The 17,914-nt window shown below is 34.8% G+C and overlaps 1 protein-coding gene across 1 annotated transcript in view; it reads right to left on the minus strand.

The window, feature by feature from the left end:
- Nucleotides 1–17,914, minus strand: part of LOC117317046 (serrate RNA effector molecule homolog) — a 45,425-nt gene that overhangs the window by 2,845 nt on the left and 24,666 nt on the right. Inside the window, exons 15-20 of the mRNA XM_033871831.1 lie at nucleotides 17,623–17,696; nucleotides 17,052–17,205; nucleotides 16,427–16,535; nucleotides 15,215–15,368; nucleotides 9,959–10,151; nucleotides 9,128–9,242 (exon numbers count right to left, since the gene is read on the minus strand). Coding sequence (XP_033727722.1) covers nucleotides 9,128–9,242; nucleotides 9,959–10,151; nucleotides 15,215–15,368; nucleotides 16,427–16,535; nucleotides 17,052–17,205; nucleotides 17,623–17,696 — 799 coding nt within the window. The remainder of the gene's footprint in view (nucleotides 1–9,127; nucleotides 9,243–9,958; nucleotides 10,152–15,214; nucleotides 15,369–16,426; nucleotides 16,536–17,051; nucleotides 17,206–17,622; nucleotides 17,697–17,914) is intronic.

Below are 17,914 nucleotides of genomic sequence, written 5' to 3' on the forward strand. Positions count from 1 at the left end.
ACCTTATTCATATAAAGATATCATTGCTGGGTATTTCACGTCTCTAACAGTAATAATAATTTGGAGTTTTATATACCGCTATATCAAAGTAACATAGCCGTCTCAAAGAGGTTTACAAATTATTATCTGATGTTATTGGGCTTTAGCAACTAGACGAAATCATTATCAACTCCCTGGGGAGCATGATACCGGAGCTACCATTTCGGCGCTTAAAGTTTACACACGACATTTCTTGCTTTGCCCTACCACATACTCATTTACAGTGGGAGTCGACTGGAACACAACAGAGTAAAGTATCTTGTTCAAGGATACAAAACAGCGCCCGTGCGTGGGCTTCAACTACTGATCATTCGGTCACGTAGCCCTACGTCCTACCACTAGACAACAGTACATCCAACAACACCTACTTTACTGTAGAACTTGCACCTTTGTTACCACTAATTCACATCAGGGCCCTAAACTTCATTCAATTTCAACAAAACCGTCCTCGATGTGAGACAAATAATGATAACATCAACAAATGATTAAGGTGTAACAAGGTTTAAATCTACAATGTATGTAGTAAAACAAGGTTTATATCTACAATGTATGTAGTAAAACAAGGTTTATATCTACAATGTATGTAGTAAAACAAGGTTTATATCTACAATGGCGGTAGTAAAACAAGGTTAATATCTACAAAGGAGGTAGTAAAACAAGGTTTATATCTACAATGGAGATAGTAAAACAAGGTTGATATCTACAATGGAGGTAGTAAAACAAGGTTTATATCTACAATGTATGTAGTAAAACAAGGTTTATCTCTACAATGGAGGTAGTAAAACAAGGTTTATATCTACAATGTATGTAGTAAAACAAGGTTTATATCTACAATGGAGGTAGTAAAACAAGGTTTATATCTACAATGTATGTAGTAAAACAAGGTCTATATCTACAATGGAGGTAGTAAAACAAGGTTTATATCTACAATGGAGGTAGTAAAACAAGGTTTATATCTACAATGGAGATAGTAAAACAAGGTTGATATCTACAATGGAGGTAGTAAAACAAGGTTTATATCGACAATGTATGTAGTAAAACAAGGTTTATATCTACAATGGAGGGAGTAAAACAAGGTTGATATCTACAATGGAGGTAGTAAAACAAGGTTTATATCTACAATGTATGTAGTAAAACAAGGTTTATATCTACAATGTATGTAGTAAAACAAGGTTGATATCTACAATGGAGGTAGTAAAACAAGGTTTATATCTACAATGTATGTAGTAAAACAAGGTTTATATCTACAATGGAGGTAGTAAAACAAGGTTTATATCTACAATGGAGGGAGTAAAACAAGGTTTATATCCACAATGTATGTAGTAAAACAAGGTTTATATCTACAATGTATGTAGTAAAACAAGGTTTATATCTACAAAGGAGGTAGTTAAACAAGGTTTATATCTACAATGTATGTAGTAAAACAAGGTTTATATCTACAATGCATGTAGTAAAACAAGGTTGATATCTACAAAGGAGGTGGTAAAACAAGGTTTATATCTACAATGTATGTAGTAAAACAAGGTTTATATCTACAATGTATGTAGTAAAACAAGGTCTGTATCTACAATGTATGTAGTAAAACAAGGTCTATATCTACAATGGAGGTAATAAACAAGGTTTATATCTACAAAGGAGGAAGTAAAACAAGGTTTATATCTACAATGTATGTAGTAAAACAAGGTTTATATCTACAAAGGAGGTAGTAAAACAAGGTTTATATCTACAATGGAGGTAGTAAAACAAGGTTTATATCTACAATGTATGTAGTAAAACAAGGTTTATATCTACAATGTATGTAGTAAAACAAGGTTGATATCTACAAAGGAGATAGTAAAACAAGGTTTATATCTACAATGTATGTAGTAAAACAAGGTTGATATCTACAAAGGAAGTAGTAAAACAAGGTCTATATCTACAATGTATGTAGTAAAACAAGGTTTATATCTACAATGTATGTAGTAAAACAAGGTTTATATCTACAACGGAGGTAGTAAAACAAGGTTTATATCTACAAAGGAGGAAGTAAAACAAGGTTTATATCTACAAAGGAGGCAGTAAAACAAGGTTTATATCTACAATGCATGTAGTAAAACAAAGTTTATATCTACAAAGGAGATAGTAAAACAAGGTTTATATCTACAATGTATGTAGTAAAACAAGGTTTATATCTACAATGTATGTAGTAAAACAAGGTTTATATCTACAATGTATGTAGTAAAACAAGGTTTATATCTACAACGGAGGTAGTAAAACAAGGTTGATATCTACAAAGGAGGTAGTAAAACAAGGTTTATATCTACAATGTATGTAGTAAAACAAGGTTTATATCTACAACGGAGGTAGTAAAACAAGGTTGATATCTACAAAGGAGGTAGTAAAACAAGGTTTATATCTACAATGTATGTAGTAAAACAAGGTCTATATCTACAATGTATGTAGTAAAACAAGGTTTATATCTACAATGGAGCTAGTAAAACAAGGTTTATATCTACAATGTATGTAGTAAAACAAGGTTTATATCTATAAAGGAGGTAGTAAAACAAGGTTTATATCTACAATGGAGGTAGTAAAACAAGGTTTATATCTACAATGTATGTAGTAAAACAAGGTTTATATCTACAATGGAGGTAGTAAAACAAGGTTTATATCTACAATGGAGGTAGTAAAACAAGGTTTATATCTACAATGTATGTAGTAAAACAAGGTTTATATCTACAATGTATGTAGTAAAACAAGGTTTATATCTACAATGGAGGTAGTAAAACAAGGTTTATATCTACAATGTATGTAGTAAAACAAGGTTTATATCTACAATGGAGGTAGTAAAACAAGGTTTATATCTACAAGGAGGTAGTAAAACAAGGTTTATATCTACAATGTATGTAGTAAAACAAGGTTTATATCTACAATGTATGTAGTAAAACAAGGTTTATATCTACAATGTATGTAGTAAAACAAGGTTTATATCTACAATGTATGTAGTAAAACAAGGTTTATATCTACAATGTATGTAGTAAAACAAGGTCTATATCTACAATGGAGGTAGTAAAACAAGGTTTATATCTACAAAGGAGGTAGTAAAACAAGGTTTATATCTACAAAGGAGGTAGTAAAACAAGGTTTATATCTACAATGTATGTAGTAAAACAAGGTTGATATCTACAATGTATGTAGTAAAACAAGGTTTATATCTACAATGTATGTAGTAAAACAAGGTTGATATCTACAATGGAGCTAGTAAAACAAGGTTGATATCTACAATGTATGTAGTAAAACAAGGTTGATATCTACAATGGAGGTAGTAAAACAAGGTTTATATCTACAATGTATGTAGTAAAACAGGGTTTATATCTACAAAGGAGGTAGTAAAACAAGGTTTATATCTACAATGTATGTAGTAAAACAAGGTTTATATCTACAATGGAGGTAGTAAAACAAGGTTGATATCTACAATGGAGCTAGTAAAACAAGGTTGATATCTACAATGTATGTAGTAAAACAAGGTTGATATCTACAATGGAGGTAGTAAAACAAGGTTTATATCTACAAAGGAGGTAGTAAAACAAGGTTTATATCTACAATGTATGTAGTAAAACAGGGTTTATATCTACAATGGAGATAGTAAAACAAGGTTTATATCTCCAATGTTTGTAGTAAAACAAGGTTTATATCTACAATGTATGTAGTAAAACAAGGTTTACATCTACAATGTATGTAGTAAAACAAGGTTTATATCTACAACGGAGGTAGTAAAACAAGGTTTATATCTACAACGGAGGTAGTAAAACAAGGTTTATATCTACAAAGGAGGTAGTAAAACAAGGTTTATATCTACAATGTATGTAGTAAAACAAGGTTTATATCTACAATGGAGCTAGTAAAACAAGGTTTATATCTCCAATGTATGTAGTAAAACAAGGTTTATATCTACAATGTATGTAGTAAAACAAGGTTTATATCTACAATGGAGGTAGTAAAACAAGGTTGATATCTACAGTATTGGCAGTGTTCAAAAAGAATTTAATCCACAAGGATGGAAGATAAATAAGGAATTGAACCACAAATTGTGGCAACATGACAATATTTCAATATGAAATGATGGCAGTATAACAAAGCATTAATCCACAAACAGTTCAGAATGAAATTATAATCAAGTAAACATAGCAGTTTAAATTAATGGGTTGTTGTTTTTTTAAAATAAAACACTGGCAATATAAAAGGGTTCTTATTTATATTCAATGACACCATAACAAGTATTTTATCCAAAGGTTATGGAAACATGAGGGTTAACAAATGGTTGCAGTACACATTTTTCTTATATTTTTAGTGGTCACAATTCCATTTCAAAGAAATAAACTGTATCTTAACAAACTCTTAAGTAAAAAAAATTCAAATCTCTGTTTGGTTTCTGTAACTTTTTACACACCATATAAGTCATCACATGAAATATATATATATTGCATTTGCTAAATATCTTCAATCATAAAGAGAAATTTGCTCCAATATCACAGGATAAAAAGACCGTTATACTTCATCTTGTTAGTCATATAAACATGGAAATATTAAAGGGAACTCAAGGAAGGTGGTAAAGTTGCAAATATCAAGCGATCCAAATTTTTGTGATTTGTTAAAATTTCACACATCCGTTAAAATGAATTATTATAATGTTTAGTGTCTGAAATATCACACAGACAGGGAGATCACAGGAACAGCATTCATTTCATTTATCTTGTTTTTCAGGTTATAAAACATTAATGATAAGACATTGGTAAAGGACATGTAGTACGATATATACAAGGCACATGAGTGAGGACAACATTACAATATAATAAATACACGTATTACAATTTGTCATTGTTAATGTGTTAACGCCATGAATTTGAGGGGAAAAAACATAATTTTCTCACACAAACTAATGACATCACAACCAATACCTGCTTACAAGAGCAGGTAGCTGTGCATTACAAAAAGACGGAAAACGAAACTTGTCCAAAACATATTGAGACAATATTGTATAGAAATATATTGGTATTATAAAGGAAGCAGGAAATGGCAGCATTGAAGGCAAAACATAAAAGCATTTTTTTTTTTTTTTTTTTCTCAAATAAAGTGATTTTGAATTGAACCGTCTAAGTTTCTTTTATATATTAATCGAAGTATACTCTAAATGAAAGTTGTTTGTGCTATTATGATTATCACTGTACATGGAAATTGTCAATAATACAACATAAACAATGTCGTTTTTTGGAGTATGGTTATCTTCAGATGAAGGAAGACACATGCTTGATAATTCTCGGCATATGTGGTTGCCATATAATTAGCAAGAAATGATACGTATGAAAGTTTTTTATATTCCAAGTGTATGGTCAACAACTAATACAAGATATATATATATATGTATTACTTCAACAACATATAGACAACTGGGTATAAGAAAGAAATATTTTGCTTGACATGCAGTTAGTTAAAACGTAAAGTAACCTGCCAGAACAAGTCATATCGGTAGCCACAGTAAATTCATTCAAAAACAGATTACAAGAGTAATGGGCTGGCCAGACCAAGAACTTTTATAGAATCACAAGTCAGAAATTCTGTAGAAATTGGAACTGATGTCACAATCAATTTATCCCACTATTGTTGTTATTATAGAGATAAAATTGGAAAATCTTCAGAAAGGCAGATATTTATTTCTTCGCTGGACCTATACAGGGAGTTAGCCATTTTTTTGGGACCTAAAATGGCTGAAATCAGCTAAATGGCTGTATGAGTGATTCTGATTAAGAGGATTTTAACTGATCATGTAGTGAAAAAAAACTTAACTTATACGTTTCAGCAACACAAAGATACAGGAAAGTACTTTTGGAGTGCATGGTAAGTGTCAGAAGCAACAGATACAGGAAGGTTGTGTCCCTGTGCATGGTAAATATCAATAGAAGAAAACACTAGTAACTAGCAGTTCTTTTTTTACTATTATAATATCTTGTGTTTGTACATGTTTTTGAATTACTTGAAACTAAAAATTACATGTCTGGAGTGATTCAGGAACTTGCTTCTGCATAGAATATACATGTTCATGCTCAGCTTGTGGCAGGTTTGCTGCTGCAGGACATTAGATTGTTTAATTCCATGTGAATTTTGCTTTTATAATAAAAATTAAATGTGTACGTTGAATTTTGATATTCAGTTTCTCAATTAATTTGAGCGAAGTGCGTAACAGGGAGATTTTTGATTTTTTCCTTTGTCTTTTTTTTTTACATTATTACTGTCCTCTTTTTTACATTGTTACTAATCATTTTATCATTTTTTTAGTTGATAATCTGAGATTTTACCTGTTTAATATAACCAGGATAATTTGCTCTTGAAATTTAACGTGAACTTTTTTTATATACTTATCTGTAACATCAGAACCAGTGATTTTCAAGATCACAATTCATACCGGTTATATTTTTTTCACTAAAAACATTTTGCTCTGCTAGCATATATGTAGGCAAAGTAATAGAGAGGTCAAGCAACCTTACATTTACTTGTATGTGCACTCTACACGTACACCTTGATGTTACCTGGAACGTCGTATTTCAACGATCTTACAACATATATTTTACGTTTTTGTTTTAAAAGTGTATGTTGAACAAACAACTTCTCAAAATCTTGTAACTTAAGCAAGAAAGGCCTAATCATCTCACAAATACTGATGCTCAAAAATAGAATCTGCAGAAAATTTCATTTCGAAAATCCATCATTCAAACACTAATCGTCCACTAATTTGGAATTACTTGAAAATGCTGTGCTACAAGTTGTCACTACATGTAGCAGGTGCAAAACCACATGAATCGATGACATCATGTAAACAAAATTCCAATTTTACATATACACGTTCATAGGGTTGCTTAACCTCTCTAATATACACAATTACAAATTACTGTTGCAATGTCATAAATATGTTTTAGCAATTACGAACAAAACATTGAATTTTCACAACTCTTACAATACCAAGCATTTTTAACTCTATCAATCATCCATAAAAATATAAATCACATAAGATTATGCACTATAAAATTGAACAAAAATTAGCACAACATCAACAAAAATACAAAAACTTTACATTTTGACTAGAATTTGTTAGTATGAATTTGTTAGTATAAGATAGCTGTAAGAATTATATTCTTTAGCATTTATTGATTACAGAAATTTATGGGACAACTACCGGTAGACGACTGATGGAAAATGATGTAAGAGTTATGAAAATCAGTTGAGTATGCTTTTTGTAATCGGGAAATACAGCTGAAATTTGTTAATGTTTATCTGCAAAACACTCCTACATCCCCATATTGTAAATGTGCCGTTTTTTTAAACATTGCATCTACGTAAGGATATCATATACAGAAATCATATCTCAAATGATATGTATAATATATGCTGGTCATCCTAGCTTATTGTTTGTACTGGTCATCTTAGCTTATTGTTTGTACTGGTCATCTTAACTTATTGTTTGTACTGGTCATCCTAGCTTATTGTTTGTACTGGTCATCCTAGCTTATTGTTTGTACTGGTCATCCTAGCTTATTGTTTGTACTGGTCATCTTAGCTTATTGTTTGTACTGGACATCCTAGCTTATTGTTTGTACTGGTCATCTTAGCTAATTGTTTGTACTGGTCGTCTTAGCTTATTGTTTGTACTGGCCATCTAAGCTTATTGTTTGTACTGGTCATCTTAGCTTATTGTTTGTACTGGTCATCTTAGCTTATTGTTTGTACTGGTCATCTTAGCTTATTGTTTATACTGGCCGTCTTAGCTTATTGTTTATACTGGCCGTCTTAGCTAATTGTTTGTTCTGGCCGTCTAAGCTAATTGTTTGTACTCGACATCTTAGCTTATTTTTGTACTGGCTGTCTTTGCTTATTGTAGGACCACTATTTGTCATTTTCATTATTGTTTATATTTCCTTTTTTTTAATAAAAATACATTCCCCTACACTCTCTCAAAATTGGTCTAGTGGAAACTTTGTCTTTAACCTTTAACCTTTAGGTCTAATGAAACGTAAAACATGATAGGATAAATGGGAACTTAATCTGTTCAAGGGTTCATCGTACATATCTTGTAAGCTTTGCATGAAAAAATCATGTACCTGCATAAAATGATTGTTATGTATTCATCCAGCCCCATTTTAATAGGTAATAATTTGGGGCATAATGATGAAGGGCATATTGTATTTGAAGGTAAGAAACTTCAACAAAGGTTCAAGTAAAAAGTTATTAAACAAATTTCAACTGTATCACTACAAAGAGTTATATAAGGGAGTCAGGATTGCACATCAAAAAATACAAATTCAGACCACCTTCTCAAATAGCACATAACAATATGCAGCATGATCACCATAATAACAATTTTTTCCCATAAATTTGTACTTGTTAAAATTTTCTCATTATTTTCCAAAATATTTGATTTTTGTTCATCATTTTTAAGATTCATGAGAGTTTCCAAAATGATTTACTTTTTTGTGTGATCAATTTAAAAATTCAAAGTTTTGCTGCTTTAAAATATGAACATTTTTTCGAGGGTGTTCCTTAAACAACACAAATGTAATATTTATCTTTATTATACCAATGAATTCTGAATTTTCACATTTTTTGAAGTCCATGTCTCCCGACGTTTGTGTGTATAAATATTTATCTTTCAAAATTCAAAGCAGTTAAAAGATTTCCTCAAAATTGGCAGAAAATCAAGATTACAAGTATTTTTCTTTTGAATTATCTGGTTTAAAAAACAGTTGTTGCCTTCATATTCAGGAGAAAGAGACATTATTTTCTAAAGTTTTGTGGAGTGTTATATCTGCTTTGAATTTCTTCATGTGAAAGACAAAATAATTTGAGAAGCAATTTTCTACTTCACTTTGTGAGAAAGAACATTAAGGTATTGTCTTCAAACAGAGAGGAAGAACAATTCTTCAGTCGTCAAGCAAGATTGTTGTTTGTATTAGGTATAATAAAAGTAAATAATACATGACAATGAGGAAATATTAGTGAAAGCAAGCGTTTTAATGATGTTTGTTACACAAGGTACACAAGATCCGATTTGTTTACTGACCGATTAAAACTGTTTTGGTATGGTGATCTTCTGTACGGGTCACCTCTGTATGGTTCGTTGCCTCCCCGTGCCCCATAGCCTTGGTTTCCAAAGGACTGTTGCCCTTGGTTATTACCTATAAAAGCACAGGAATAAATTGTTTTTCCATGTTTATTTCACAAATAATTCTGCCATTCCTACGATGTTCAGTTACATGATTTCATTATACGAAAAGTCATATACATTTATAAAACCTATCTTTTACTTCAGGTTTTTACATCAACATTAAATTTAATATCTTAATAAAATTTCAAATTGACAAATAATTTTGTAATGCCTGAAATGTACAGTAAAATGATTTTACAAAACTCCATGTCTCGAAAAAAAAATCAGTATCACTAGTAGCTTGTGAATTGGAACCGACAATTGTAGGAGGCAGTCGAACCTCAAACCTTCACCTGAGATTACGTGACCAGCACTTTAACCAAATGAGCTATCGCAGTCCCCGAAAAGGTAGAAATAGATACTTAAAATGTATATATTTTACTGGACATATTATTTTCAACTATTTTGATGCTTAAAACATACTTCAGTTTTCTGTATGTTATGCTTTTTTCTATGACAAGTATTTTGGGTATGCCAATTCATCATTGTATTAATTTACGTTTAAGAATTTAGTTCAGCAGTAAAAGAGTGTTTACAGTAATGAAGCAACTAAAAGTTCCAACATTTTCAATTCAAATTAACAGAAGTATGCTCAACATTTTGCAATTTACATAATTATCTTATTTTTTTTACCCAATTTCACATAAGTTGTATTTTCACCCAATTACATATAAGTTATATTTTTACCAAACATCATTTGATGACGTGGTTGGCCATATCCCATCATGCCTTGCTGTGGTGGTGCCTGGAAATTAGATGGTCCGTGACCACCAAACTGATTCTGACTGCTTGAGGTTGGCATTGCCCCCTGTTTGTTGCCAGGGTGTTCGGGTAAAGAAGGTCGTTTTGGATCCAGGAGGTAATTGTTGAAAAATGTTACCTGAAAAAGTACAATATATTTGGTCAAAACCTGCTCCATCTCGAGTTTATAAGGGAAGGTAGAATTTCTAAGTGTACAGGAACTTGGCATTATTTCCCACAGTATAGTCCATATACACGTACTGTATGACATCAAATGTTTCTTTCATGGTTTGGAAATTTCAAATTATTTGGGTGATACAAACATTCACAGCCCATACAACAATCATATAATAACAAGGCATCGCAAACGATACAAATCCCCTCGCGTGCTAACACATGAACTCTGACGCAAAATGGGGGGTGGGGTTATTGCAGGACATTCAAATAACATCAGTTGTCATTTGCACTGAACTGCAATAGACATGGATGGGCTTATTATCAGGCATGGGCTCATTGCCAGATAAATATGGTATATATTGTTATGCATTCAACAGTATCTGGTTACGCATGCTGGACCAATATATGAAGTTTGGTCAGGATCCATTCAAAAATGAAGTCGCAACAACGTTTAACGCTGACAAAGATTTTCTATAAATAGTAACGGTGACCTTGACCTTAAACTTGGTGCCCTGAAACACGAACTTGTTTGAGGTATTGCCATGCTTGACCCATATATGAAGTTTGGTCAGGATCCGTTCAAAAATGAAGTCACATTACAGTGCTGACAATGATTTTCTATAAATAGTAATAGGTGACATTGGCCTTGACCTTGGCGCCCTAAAACACGAACTCGTTCGAGGTATTCCCATGCTGGACCCATATATTAAGTTTGGTCAGGATCCGTTCAGAAATGAAGTTGCAAGAGTGCTGACAGGATCCGTTCAGAAATGAAGTCGCAAGAGTGCTGACAAAGATTTTCTATCAATAGTAACGGTGACCTTAACCTTGACCTTGGCACCCTGAAATACGAACTCGTTTGAGGTATTCCCATGCTGGACCCATATATGAAGTTTGGTCAGGATCCATTCAAAAATGAAGTCGCAAGAGTGCTGACAAAGATTTTCTATAAAAAGTAACGGTGACCTTGACCTTGGCTTTGGCACCCTGAAACACGAACTCGTCCGAGGTATTCCCATGCTGGACCCATATATGAAGTTTGGTCAGAATCCGTTCAAAAATGAAGTCGCAAGAGCGCTGACAAAAAGTGAACATACGTACCTACGTACCTACGTACGTACGTACTTACGTACGAACGGAACGCTATATCCCCTCCCCGACTTTCGTCGCGAGGCCCAGGGATAATAATACATACAATATGTATTTCATGTTACAGAGTATATTGGAATTTATATAATATCTAGTATGTATAATACATTTAAGCATTGAACTGTTACCAAATGGTAGTATACAGTCGATATGAATACAATTTGGGTGACAGATAAATAGAATGTCGCCCTGCCCTTTAGGGCGACATGAAATATTTATCTTTAACGTAAATCCCAGGCTGGATTTATGTTATTTTAAGAAGAATATCAGTGTTTAGTTCTAAATGAAAGTCGTCTTGACAGTAGGGGAAAACGATTCCAAGGATATTTCATTCGAAACAGATTCGAGTCTAACCGGTCAACTCAGTGTCGCTAACTTAGCAGACAATTTTCAACTTCACAGGGGCTCGACTTTGTAAGGTAGGCCTTTGACATCAGTGAATAACCACAAAACTAAAATCCAATATACATACACAACCGGAAACCATGTCGATACTCCCGATATTTAAACAAGATTTTTTTTATAAATACTTTACTTTTATTGTTGTGTCTTGCATTTCTGGAAATTCGGAACGAGCCCCTGTGAGTGTGACGACATTGACAATTTGATTATATTTCGTATAGATCAAGAATGGCACTTATAGTAATTTCGTGTCGACTACATTTTTCTAATTATGAAATAATACTCTCATAACTTGTGACGTTGCTTTATTTTTCGTTGTGGCTTCTGTAAACAAGGGCCCAATGGGCCCAAATCGCTCACCTGCAATGCAGTGATCTTTTCATATATGGATCCTGCAGTTATTTGAAAGCATGCTACAGGACCAATATAATGTCTCTCTGCACTTTGGCTTTTCTCTAAAAGTCATTTAAAGATTTAAGCATACTTGATCGACGTGATCTTGAATGAAGGTCAAGGTCATTCATTTGAACAAACTTGGTAGCCCTTCACCCCAGCATGCTACAGACCCAATATCAACTCCCTGGGACTCTTGGTTATTGAGAAGAAGTTGTTTAAAGATTTTAGCCTTTTTGACCCCTGTGACCTTGAATGAAGGTCAAGGTCATTCATTTGAACAAACTTGGTAGCCCTTCAATCCAGCATGCTACAGACCCAATATCAACTCTCTGGGACTCTTGGTTATTGAGAAGAAGTCGTTTAAAGATTTTAGCCTTTTTGACTCCTGTGACCTTGAATGAAAGTCAAGGTCATTCATTTGAACAAACTTTGTAGCCCTTCACCCCAGCATGCTACAGGCCAAATATTAGGTCTCTGGGACTCTTGGTTATTGAGAAGAAGTCGTTTAAAGATTTTAGCCTTTTTGACTCCTGTGACCTTGAATGAAAGTCAAGGTCATTCATTTGAACAAACTTGGTAGCCCTTTACCCCAGCATGCTACAGGCCAAATATTAGGTCTCTGAGACTGTTGGTTATCGAGAAGAAGTCGTTTAAAGATTTTAGCCTTTTTGGACCCTGTGACCTTGAATGAAGGTCAAGGCCATTCATTTGAACAAACTAGGTAGCCCTTCATCCCAGCATGCTACAGACCCAATATCAACTCCCTGGGACTGTTGGTTATTGAGAAGAAGTCGTTTGAATATTTTAGCCTTTTTGACCCCTGTGACCTTGAATGAAGGTCAAGGTCATTCATTTGAACAAACTTGGTAGCCCTTCACCCCAGCATGCTACAGGCCAAATATTAGGTCTCTGGGACTCTTGGTTATTGAGAAGAAGTCGTTTAAAGATTTTAGCCTTTTTGACTCCTGTGACCTTGAATGAAGTCAAGGTCATTCATTTGAACAAACTTGGTAGCCCTTTACCCCAGCATGCTACAGGCCCAAATATTAGGTCTCTGAGACTGTTGGTTATCGAGAAGAAGTCGTTTAAAGATTTTAGCCTTTTTGGCCCCTGTGACCTTGAATGAAGGTCAAGGCCATTCATTTGAACAAACTAGGTAGCCCTTCATCCCAGCATGCTACAGACCCAATATCAACTCCCTGGGTCTGTTGGTTATTGAGAAGAAGTCGTTTGAAGATTTTAGCCTTTTTGACCCCTGTGACCTTGAATGAAGGTCAAGGTCATTCATTTGAACAAACTTGGTAGCCCTTCACCCCAGCATGCTACAGGCCAAATATTAGGTCTCTGGGACTCTTGGTTATTGAGAAGAAGTCGTTTAAAGATTTTAGCCTTTTTGACTCCTGTGACCTTGAATGAAGGTCAAGGTCATTCATTTGAACAAACTAGGTAGCCCTTCATCCCAGCATGCTACAGACCCAATATCAACTCCCTGGGTCTGTTGGTTATTGAGAAGAAGTCGTTTGAAGATTTTAGCCTTTTTGACCCCTGTGACCTTGAATGAAGGTCAAGGTCATTCATTTTAACAAACTTGGTAGCCCTTCACCCCAGCATGCTACAGGCCAAATATTAGGTCTCTGGGACTCTTGGTTATTGAGAAGAAGTCGTTTAAAGATTTTAGCCTTTTTGACTCCTGTGACCTTGAATGAAAGTCAAGGTAATTCATTTGAACAAACTTGGTAGTCCTTCACCCCAGCATGCTACAGACCCAATATCAACTCCCTGGGACTCTTGGTTATTGAGAAGAAGTTGTTTAAAGATTTTAGCCTTTTTGACTCCTGTGACCTTGAATGAAGGTCAAGGTCATTCATTTGAACAAACTTGGTAGCCCTTTACCCCAGCATGCTACAGACCCAATATCAACTCCCTGCGACTCTTGGTTATTGAGAAGAAGTCGTTTAAAGATTTTAGCCTTTTTGACTCCTGTGACCTTGAATGAAAGTCAAGGTCATTCATTTGAACAAACTTGGTAGCCCTTCACCCCAGCATGCTACAGGGGCAAATATCAGGTCCCTGGGACTCTTGGTTATTGAGAAGAAGTCGTTTAAAGATTTTAGCCTTTTTGACTCCTGTGACCTTGAATGAAGGTCAAGGTCATTCATTTGAACAAACTTGGTAGCCCTTCACCCCAGCATGCTACAGACCCAATATCAAGGCCTCTGGGACTCTTTGGCTATTGAGAAGAAGTCGTCTAAGATTTTTTAGCCTTTTTGACTCCTGTGACCTTGAATGAAAGTCAAGGTCATTCATTTGAACAAACTTGGTAGCCCTTTACCCCAGCATGCTACAGACCCAATATCAACTCCCTGGGACTGTTGGTTGTTGAGAAGAAGTCGTTTGATGATTTTAGCCTTTTTGACTCCTGTGACCTTGAATGAAGGTCAAGGTCATTCATTTGAACAAACTTGGTAGCCCTTCACCCCAGCATGCTACAGGCCCAATATTAGGTCTCTAGGCCTTTTGGTTATTGAGAAGAAGTTGCTTGAATGGAAAGTTGACGCCGGACGGACGGCCAGACGGCCGGACGGACGACGGACGGACGACGGACGCCGCGCCACGGCATAAGCTCACTTGCCCTTCGGGCAGGTGAGCTAATAAATGCTAGCATTCCAAAGCTCTCTAGACCGAAAGTAACTGGCGGCCATTGTTTAACCTACAAACATGGAGCTGTATTCCTACACTGACCGAATCACTGTAAATTGTAGTATACAGTCTCATGAATACAATTTGGTTTACTAACGACATATAGACAAATGCAACACAATGTAAATATATATATATATGGACCTTGTGTTTTTGAAAAATCCATAAGAGCTGAATGTTGATGTCAGAGTGTTCTAAAAATAGTTCACATAATGTTGCCGTGACAATTTTGCTTTCTGAAGCGTTACCATTAATGAATCTATTTTATCTTCTGAATTTTTAACAAGTGAACAAAATGCTTGCTTGGTGATCCGGCCCTTGTCACCTTATAATGGATTAATTAATGTCAATAAACTGATAATTACAATAGATACCCACCTCTTTTTTCACTTCCTCAACCTTCTCCGCGTGCTTGTTGAAGAGATGTTTGCGGACAAATTCTGGACCCTTGAATTTCTTTCCACTCATTGGACACAGCCACTTGTCCTTGGCCAGCTCCTGGGTGTTAGCTGTCACAAATTTCTCAACCTCAGTTCACACAGTCAAGGAGACAAATGGACTTGTAGAAATAAATGTATGGAATATTTTTGAAATTGATTCCAATTCAAACTTGGCATAAACATTTTTCCACAAGGTAAAGGTAGCTACATGTACTCACATTAAGTAACTTATAAATTAACAGACAGTAACCATCCCAAATAACTGTTTGAGAATTATATCTGCTGTACCCATTTCTTAAGATCAGTTAACACTAATTTGGAACTTTCTCCAAGACTTTTATCTTTTTTCCCCCTTCTTACTCTCTCAGACACAGTCTCACTTTTAGGCTTCAGTTGAGTTTTTACCCCATGAGGATGGCTATGGCTCTGTACCATTAACATACCAACATCAGGGCATCCAGTTGACCCTTGACTTTTAGCAATTTCAGAAGTCAAATCACTAATTCTGAGAAATCTGAAGGGTCAAAACATATGTCAAATAGACATGTCCCTTCAAACCCAAGAGTCAGATCTCAATTTGGGGAGTCAAAAACATACTCTCAAGGGTCTACTGGATGCCCTGCAACATCATTGAAAACTAAATGGACTGTTCATGCCTTCCTAAGAGTGTAAAACTGCCCCCGATAGAGATCAAACTGTATACATGTACATGGATCTTGGCTTCATGTCATTTGGTCTGATGCTCCACCAGCTCAGCAACTGTTTAATTAGTCATCAGAAATAACACATAGACAACGTTGTGCTTCATCCTTATATGAGGAACATTAATTAGGACAGTAACAGAGAACGATAATTTTGTTTCTGATCACCTTCAGTGGTCAGCAAATAGCAAAATATTCCTTATAAATAGTGCTAACTGATCATTAGAATTTTTATTTTTAATCTTGCAAATTTCTACAGATAGAAAACTGTATCCGAATCAGCACTTCTCATTTCTAAATGAAGGCAGAATTCTGAACAAATATTTAACAATTTTGTGAATGCAAGCATCAACAACAATGTTTGACTTGACATTTAATTCTGATTTTATTTTTTTTGCCATAATCTACACACACTAAACCAGCTACAAGCTTCAACAAAACAAGGATATGCTTCTGGGTCTTTCTTTCCAAGTTTAGCTGCTTCAGCCTCGGCTAATAAGTCTTGTGGTTCTGCAAATACTTTGTGCTTCTCTTCAAAACTCTTAGTCCATTCCGCAGCTGGAATAGAAATTCTAAAATGTAAACTTCATTTATTTTACAATAACTGTGAAACAAGGTAAAACAACTTATATTAATCATGCATGTTGACCTGTATGGAAGTATGAGGTGTGAGGGTTCTTACTGTGGGAGGAAACAGTATCTGGAGGAAACCTTCATGGTCAGACTAGAAAACAATAACATTTCATGTAGGAGTTAATATGCATTTGGCTAGACTGACATGTTCATCTAACATATATGGCAAGTGAAGTGTATGTACTTATACACAAAGATATACCAAAACACGTAAGGGCTATTCCAGAATTATCTGTGTGGGAGGGGCGGCAGGCAAATTCAAATGACCTGTTGATTTAATATACACTTTCACAGTGTATTCTATTATGAATTAATTAATAATCAAATAGTGTATCATCACAATTATTATTACCGCAGAAGTTCATGCTGGTTGGATGTCGGCATGTGTGGCAGAATCAACACAAACTCATCTAGAAACCATATTCAGTAGTTAATACTTACTTTCTGACGCAGACAGTTTATTTAGAGGTGCAGGTCCGCGTGCATGCATGATACCACATCGGTGAGGCATTTCATCCTCATTAGGGTACTCGTTAGCACTATAGTAGTCAATTGAATGTACAATTCGCAGATACAGGATCATTCTGTCTAAAGCCTGCAGAGGAAAAAGAGGAAAGATATCTAAGACATCATGGACAATTTGCAGATATGGATTTTAAAATATACTGCAGATAGTTTGGTTTGTTTTTGTTTAACGTCCTATTAACAGCCAGGGTCATTTAAGGACGTGCCAGGTTTTGGAGGTGGAGGAAAGCCGGAGTACCCGGAGAAAAACCACCGGCCTACGGTCAGTGCCTGGCAACTGCCCAACGTAGGTTTCGAACTCGCAACCCAGTGGTGGAGGGCTAGTGATAAAGTGTCGGTACACCTTAACTACTCGGCCACCGCGGCCTCCTAACTACTGCAGATAGGAAACGGATCTTAGTTTGTACATTGAGAATAACAGCATGACATTTTCAGCTATATAACTCTTTCATTAAAGTACTGACTATACAATTATAATGTTCCTTACCTTGATGATATTTTCGTCTCTCTCGATGCCTGTTTCTCCTGGAGTTTCCTTCTCATTTTCATCAAAAGATTGACCTGAAAAAAATATTTTTATTATATACTTAAATTTGTTTTGACAGGGTTAAATGAAAACACTTTTTGAGATTTTACACAAGAAGCTAGGCGGACAAATACTGTATATGTGTTAAATTTTATGAGACTAATATCTCATGCTCAACCCTCTGGGACCTATAGCTAGAGCGGGTTTTGAAATTTACATAACAGCGCCTTGAAATTAATTATTCTGAGGTAAG

The sequence above is a fragment of the Pecten maximus genome, chromosome 18 (genome assembly GCF_902652985.1).
Source record: "Pecten maximus chromosome 18, xPecMax1.1, whole genome shotgun sequence".
NCBI classification, from domain to species: domain Eukaryota; kingdom Metazoa; phylum Mollusca; class Bivalvia; order Pectinida; family Pectinidae; genus Pecten; species Pecten maximus.